Genomic DNA, 7,854 nt, shown 5'->3' on the forward strand with positions numbered 1-7,854 from the left:
CATTAATCAGAACAAGAATAGACTGACGGGTTTCAGATGAAAGTTCTTTGTTTTTGGCCATTTTTAGCCTGTAATCAAACCCACAAATGCTGATGCTCCAGATACTCAACTTGTCTAAAGAAGGCCAGTTTTATTGCTTCTTTAATTAGAACAACTGTTTTCAGCTGTACTAACAATTGCAAAATGGTTTTCTAATGATCAATTAGCCTTTTAAAATGATAAATTTGGATTAGCTAGCACAACGTGCCATTGGAACACGAGTGATGGTTGCTGATAATGGGCCTTTGTACACCTTTGTAGATATTCCATAATTGTTTTTAATCTGCCATTTCCAGCTACAATAGTCATTAACAATGTCTACACTGTATTTCTGATCAATTTTGTTATTTTAAATGGACAAAAAGGTTTGCTTTTCTTTTAAAAATAAGGGCGTTTCTAAGTGACCCCAAACTTTTGAACTATAGTATATATATATATACACACATAAAAAAAACAGTTTAGTCATTAGGGAGAATGCAAGGACATATTTCTTAAGGAGAATACTGCACATAAAACAATATAAAGTGTGAGTGCTTGCCCTTATGTTAATTTTCTCTGGGCTTAATCCTTTCATCAAAAGGAGAGAGAATGGGGTCCAGTATCAAGACACAGTAACACACAGTCACAAAACAAAACAAAACAGGCATAGCATATTATCAAATATCATTTAATCATTAATCACTGAATGAACATCCATGGGCAGTCAAGAACATGACAAACACAGGAAATGGCCCTCGATTCACGTCTGTCACAACAACCTCTCCACCACCACCACTCCTCCTCCTCCAGACCAAATGAGATCGTAACACATTTGGTCTGGAGGAGTGAATGAACACCTGTCGTCCTGCCTGCTGCAATCGTAGACAATTGTTTTTATACAATGACAACCAGACCAGTGTTCCTACACTGCTGTACTTCACTAGATCACAGTTTAATCTTCTACTGCTCCCCATACATTCACCCCAATAGGATAACAGTAAAACATGTTCTCTGCCAGTCAAGAGACAGTACAGTCCCACAGCCCACACAGGTAGTTCTGTCATGGTTCTCTGATAGTTGAGCCTCTCACTGGCTCTCAGTAGCTGTAGATACATCTTTGAGGCTTGTTTGATGGTTCTATGACAGTTCTGTGATAGTTCTGAGTCGTGTCTCTTTGACCCTCAGAATATCTAGATCGTCGTGTGAGGGTTCTGTGAGGGTTATCTGATGATCCGGTCATGGTTCTGAGTTGTCTCTGTCTGGCCTTTAGATGAGCTGTAGACTGTCTACAGAGACGAAGTCCATCCCCAGACTGTTAGATGAGCTGTAGACTGTCTACAGAGATGGAGTCCATCCCCAGACTGTTCTCCAGGGCTGTGTGGTAGATCTCTATAGCCTCAGCCAGGGGTAGGGTTCCTCCCTCACTGGTCTCTATGATGGCGATGGTCTCCCCAAACTCATTACACATGATGGTGGGAGTACCCTGGGTCTGGATAGGAAAGGAAGCATTGTATGGAGGATGTTAGAGAAAAACATTTGAACAACATATTTTCTCAATTTTACAGACTAACACACCCTCAGAAGCCGCACACAGACCCCGCCAGCCCCTCCCCCTCACCTGCTGTAGGGTCGACGTCTGTATGTGGATCAGCTGAGGCTGCCCATTGGCCAGTTCCACCTGGGATGCCTCCACTAGTGCCACGGCGGCGCTGGTCTCCATGGCAACCTGTGCTGCAGCCACCTCTTCCTGCCGTGCGTGGGTCTTCCTGTGGTTCCGCAGGTTGGAGAAGGACTTGAAGGCCTTGCCACACACCAGACAGGCGTGGGGGCGCTCCCCTGTGTGCGTACGCCGGTGCTCCGCCAGGTGCATGCTCTGGACAAAGCCCTTGTCACATATTTCGCAGCGGAACGGCCGCTCCCCTGTGTGCGTGCGCAGGTGCTCTCGCAGGTGCGTGTTCTGCCGGAAGCGCTTGCCACACAGGTTGCAGGGGAAGGGGCGCTCTCCTGTGTGGATGCGCTGATGCAAGGTCACACCAGAGGAGGAGACAAACAGCTTACCGCAGGTTAGGCACTGGTGAGATTTACCCCTGGCCACTGCACCACCACAGGACCGACCAGGAACCAGGCCGTGGCTCAGCTGATGCAGACGCCAGTTGGCTGCAGAGTTGAGCTTCTTCCCACACACAGTGCAGTCCAGGCCCCCTCTCATGATGCTGGTGGTCCCGGTGTCTTCTGAGGTGGAGGGCTCTGAGAGGAGCTCCCCGTCAGGGCACACTTGGGGCTGGCTCTCTAACCCTCCCTCTCTGTCTTCCTGGGCCTCAGTGGGGTGGACCTCCTGACAGTGGCGGTCTCTCTTCCTCCTGTGCAGGAAACCAGCCTGGCATTGGGGGCAGGAGAACGGGGCCGGGGCCCCCGGGTGAACAGTGTAGCGGTGGGCGGCTAGCTTGGCCGGCCGTACGAAGGTGGCGGGGCAGTCCGGGCAGGGACAGGGAGGGAGGTTGGCATGGAGTAGGCGGTGCTGCCGGAGGTTGGATGACTGGGTGAATGTCCGGTGGCAGATGTCGCAGCGGTAGGGGCGCACGCCAGAGTGGGTGAGGTTGTGGCGAGACAGGTTGGCCAGGGACGAGAAGGTCTTGCCGCAGTCTGAGCACTGGAAGGGCCGCTCGCCGGTGTGTGTGCGCAGGTGGTTGCGTAGGTGCATCTGCTTCTTGAAGGTCTTGGTGCACACGGAGCACTTGAAGTGTCGCTCGGAGACGTGGGCCGTATGGCGGTGTTTGACCAGGCGGAGCAGAGATGGGAAAGCCTGAGGGCAGGAGGGGCAGGGGAACGCTCCCCGGGGTCCAGCTGGACCAGAGGGGTTAGGGTCAGTAGAGGAACCAGGATCAGCAGTATGTTCTCCCGGTTGGGACTCTCCACTGCCCCCTGGTGTCCCCTCCACATCCACCCTGTTCTCCTTTCCTCCCTCTGCCCTGCTCAGAGAGCTGGAGGCAGTGTCCTCCCCCGACTCGCCTATCTCCATCTCAGCCTCAGTAAGGGGGGCCATCAGGTTCTCCTCGTCCCCCTCCATGGGGCTGCCCTCACCCCTCTCCCTCAGGGCCCGGGCTCTCTGAAGGATGGACAGGGCTGACAGGGACATCCTCCTGGGGGCCGCTGGGACCTGCACAGGACATCGTCAAAACACATGCTCATACATTGACTGGTATGGGACTGAATTTAACTAGAGGAACAAAACATTTGCATACATTTCTCATTGATGATTTGCACAAAACATTTCTCAAGTTAGAATTTGGAACTATAAGAACAATATTACCATTTTTAAAAAGAAAACGTGGTTACCAGGACGACAGGGGTAGGTGTAGTGGTGGCTGTTTTGGTGTGTGTTCTACGGTGGTACAGGAACTTGGTCATATTGGTGAAGGTCTTGGCACAGTGTTCACACCTGTGGAGCGGCTCTGCTGTGTGAGACTTCCTACAGGACGGAGCGAGGGATGACGTGAGGGATGAGGAGGCAGAGGTAGGGATGGGCAGATATAAAAAGAGAAGAGAAGATTTGTCTCAGAGCCTTCAATAGAATAGCATTCAAAAAGCAATAGATAGGAAAACATTGAGATGGTTTGAGATGGGATTGATTGAGATGGTTCATGATGAGAACATGTCTGGTCAGGCACCTACCTGTGTATGATGAGGGTCATCTCTGTGTTGAAGCCGTGACCACAGTCCACACACAGATACCGAGCCTCCCCGGAGTGAGAGCGCATGTGTGTCTGCAGTGACATCGCCTTCTTAAACACCTTGTCGCACTCCCGGCACTCGTATGTCCCATGCTCGTGTACGCGCCTGTGTGCCGCCAGCCGATTGGCTGACGTGAAGGTACGCTGGCATTGGCTGCAGTGCAGGCATAGGGGTGTGTTTCTAGATCTTTTAGCCAGGGCGCGTCTCCCCGTTCCCTTCCCCCTCTCCTCTGCCACCCTCCCCCCATTCTCCTCCTCTCTCTCCTCCTCCCTCCCTCTGTCCTCCTCGTATCCCATCATCACCCCGTCCTCACCGCTCTCCTTCTCCTGGGCCAGGAAGTGCTCCCCCTGGTGTTGCAGGAAGTCCTCTGGGGTCTGGAAGAGGAGGGCACACTCAGAGCACTCATAGGGGTGGAAGATCACCACCTCCCCCTGCTGCTCTTTCTCCTCCCGGACAGCAGACAGCACCACCTCCAGTCTCTGGAGGCCGTTCTCCGGGACCCCCAGCTTTCCTACCGAGCCCACCCCTAGAGGAGTGAGCAGAGGGGGCAGCAGCTTGGCGCGCCGTAGGCCGGGGGTACTGGAGCCATCGGCCAGGGCCTGGGCACTGCAGATCTGGAGACGCATGGTGGCCGAGCCGGGAAGGGGGGAGACGGGGGGTAGGAAGGTGGTCCGGGAGGGGGTCGAGGGCTGGGGGGTAGACTGATGCTGCTGTTGTTGTTGGGCCAGGACCTGAGAGGGGGGCACAGACATGATCATGTTTGAGTGAGAATAACTGGTTACTGGTTTTAAAAAGCTTTTTGACATGAACTGTGTACAGTACCTGTGCTAAGATCTCCCCAGCTTGTTGTTCACTCAAGACAAAGTTCTGAACACTGACCAAGGGTGTCACAGTACCATCGGGCTGCAACACATACTCCTGGGAGAGAGGAGGAAGTTTGAGCCAAGAAAGGAAACACCTAATTCTGCCTGTCTGCTTTTGCGCTATAGAACGTCAGCCTGTAAGCCCTTTGATGAAGGGTTTTCTGATGAAATGTGTTGGCATTTAATACTCACAGTCTCTGTGGCACTGTGCGTGCTACTCTTGCTGTGGGTCTGTCTGTGGGCCAGCCACACCTCTGGAGAGTCAAACAGGGCCAGGCAGTCTAGACACTGGTACTGGACAGGCCCCGACACCTGGCCCTCTGTCCCTGCCTCGTCTGTCTCCAACACCTCACACAGTTCTGGGGAACACAACACAATGTTCAGCAGGTGAGTCTCACTATCTAGCCTCTCTACATTCAAACAACCTCTGCCTTTCATCCTTGAAACAAACCACCACCTTTCACCCCCCCTCCTCTTCAAGACACATATCCACCCTTTCCTGTCCTCCACCATCCCCTCCCCTCCCTCTCACCATGGTCCTCTGTCTCCAACCCTGCCTCTCTCATGTGCAGCTCCTGGTGCAGTAGCAGTTCATCTGGGTTCCTGAGGAGGGCACCACACTCCAGGCACTGGTACTGGCTGTCCCCGTACTCTGAGATGCCCTGGATGGCCATGGCCTCCCCAGCCTCCCCCTCTTCTCCCTCCTGCCCTGTGTGGATCTGCTGGTGCATCAGCACTTCTTCTAGGGTGTTGAAGAGCTGGTGGCACTCGCTGCACATGTACTGGTGCTGCACGTCGTACATGCCCTCTGGGTCCTCCTGCTGGTCATCCATGACTACTACAAGGCGGTTTTTGTAGGACCGTGTTGTGTGTGTGTGTGTGTGTGTGTGTCAGTCAGCACAATTCAATGAATGAGAAAAAGTATCCTGTCCTGAGTTATATCTCTGTGTTACGATCCTGATACAAGTGTGCCTCAATGGTTGAATTTAAGACTTTGAAGTCTGTTTGTGAGCAAACAGTGTGTTGTGAGTTTTAGGGCTTGAACCAGTAACAATGATTTGTAAAGTAGCTAGCCTCTTTCCTCAGGTCTCTCACTATGATGTTCTGTGATGTCAGGACAACAGGGAGGGAGCCTGAAAAAAAGCAAAATACAGTAGTCTGTCAGCTATTTGGTAACACCTGTCCCAATCCCCAACTGGCCCATAGACATTATTTTAGTTTACAATGATGTAGGTCATTTCCATGTAAAAGGAGCCATGAGCACCAACATGTGAAATTGATAGGAGCATATCTCAATCTGGCCCTCATACAATCATGGCCACCTAATCATCCGCGGCTTCCAATTGGCTCACTCATCGCCCCTGTAACTATTCCCCGGGTCGTTGCTGTAAATGAGAATGTGTTCTCTGTCAACTAAGGGCTAAATCAATACAATTAAAATGAATAACAAAAAGTATTTCAAAATGGGTGTCAAATGAAAGTTAAGAGTCTATATTTACAGTAATGTACTGTACTCTATTGTGTTCTACTGTAATGTCCAAACTTGTGAAACATAGACATCTATTATTGGTTCAGATTTGGTCCGGATCGGACCAACCAAATTTGGTCTTGTTTGGGGTTGGAGCTCATTCGAATAATAGCCAGTGTGTAGAATGATACCCATATATGCAAAGGATGATATTGCATATTTATACCTTTGTGTACCTATTCAGGATGAATCACAATAAAGAAAATGACATTCATAACCATAAATTATGCACCTCTGTGTAGTACCGATCAGGGACCCACGATGTAATTCCATTACAGTAATTCTGTTACTTCACTATCTGTAGTTCAATAACCAAAAGTGATTTACCGCAATTCTGTTAACAAAATTCGCATCTACATTATTGTTCCAGTAAATGTTTTTTGTTTAGCATACATTTTAAAGTGAAAAATCTGAGTCTCAGCATAATTCCGTTATCATGGAATTGCCCTGTAGCTATTGCATGGTTCCATAAAATCGTCATAGAAAATAGAGCTGATAGCTACACGCTAATTAGAAGGTGCAATAAGCAGCAGAAGCTAACTGCATGTAGGCGCCAACTGGTGGTAGACGGGATGTGCATTACTACATGCATTTTTTCTACTCAAATGTCATATTAATTCATGACATTTAGTTTATAGAAGCCACAGTGCTGCATAACTGATAATGTGTAGCATGATAGCTTGCGACATTGCTTCCTGTGTGTTATCATTCATGTGGCGAGCTGTTGGCGGCGCTCTCTCCGATATCCGAGACCTCTTCGGAGGCACCGCTGTCTCCTGACTGTGGCTCCCCGGCTCAAGGCGGTCGTCAGGCGGCGCTATCCACTTTTCCCCGCAGGTCTCCGGTAGACACGACAGGCCCTTCCTTCCCCTCCCGTTAAAAAAATCTTACCTCTCATCTACTGTCGTTGGACAATCCCTCGTGAGGTAGTCACAAAGCTCCGCAAAATCAACAATGCACTCTCCGTTCCGTCTTTAAGTGAATAATGCACTGATTGAACAGTACGCTTTGAAATCGTGAACCTTCTGGCAGAGAAACATTTCGGTGCACGAAAAACATCGTTTGTCCGCGGATCGTTCCCCTGTTGTCGGCACACTCCGCTGCCTTTCGCTCTGGCCTTGTGACTTTGGAAGGCAATGATTGGATACATTCCCTGTCAGTCATCAAGCGGTCTTTAGGGCATTTTCACAAAACGTACTGTATATTTGCAGTAGTGGGAGTTTACTGTCGCCATGTCCGTGTGGTTTGCAATTTGTTTTTCTATCTACTTTAGACCTGTTTAAAAACTCATCTGATCCTATTTGTTTAAACTTAAAATAATGGAAACTTTGAATAATGGATCATTGTTATGCTATATTAATATCACCATAATGATAATATGTGTTTGCTAACCCTGCAATCTGAAACAACAATAAAATGACTTCTATAAATTGTTCTTGAATTGCCACAGGCTGACACACCTCTTCTCCAACTCCTTAGCTGTCTGAATTAAGACGAGTGGCTAAAGGTGCTTGCCTGCCAGGCAGTGAGAAGAATCCACTCTCAATTCTTCTGGTGATAACATCATGTGGACCTGCTATATTTTTTGATTTTCAAATCTCTTTTCATGCCAAGATGATCAACTTGGTCTGCTATCTACCTTTGTGTGTGTATGTCTGAGGGGTCAGATCTTCAAACTGCATTGCTGACTTTTCCAAAATGTTGCGTGAGATG

The 7,854-nt window shown here is 49.4% G+C and overlaps 1 protein-coding gene across 1 annotated transcript; it reads right to left on the minus strand.

Annotated features, from left to right (window-relative positions):
* Positions 1 to 690: 690 nt before the first annotated feature.
* On the minus strand, positions 691 to 7,567 carry znf526 (zinc finger protein 526). The gene is made up of 8 exons (XM_042308841.1): positions 7,033 to 7,567; positions 5,146 to 5,746; positions 4,806 to 4,972; positions 4,573 to 4,668; positions 3,691 to 4,481; positions 3,355 to 3,487; positions 1,637 to 3,175; positions 691 to 1,507 (listed from the first exon to the last, which is right to left on the minus strand). Exons 2-8 carry the CDS (start codon positions 5,444 to 5,446, stop codon positions 1,334 to 1,336), a joined length of 3,201 nt encoding a protein of 1,066 aa, XP_042164775.1. The 5' UTR covers positions 5,447 to 5,746; positions 7,033 to 7,567; the 3' UTR covers positions 691 to 1,333.
* Positions 7,568 to 7,854: the final 287 nt, after the last annotated feature.

Source organism: Oncorhynchus tshawytscha, linkage group LG03 (genome assembly GCF_018296145.1).
Source record: "Oncorhynchus tshawytscha isolate Ot180627B linkage group LG03, Otsh_v2.0, whole genome shotgun sequence".
NCBI lineage: Eukaryota > Metazoa > Chordata > Actinopteri > Salmoniformes > Salmonidae > Oncorhynchus > Oncorhynchus tshawytscha.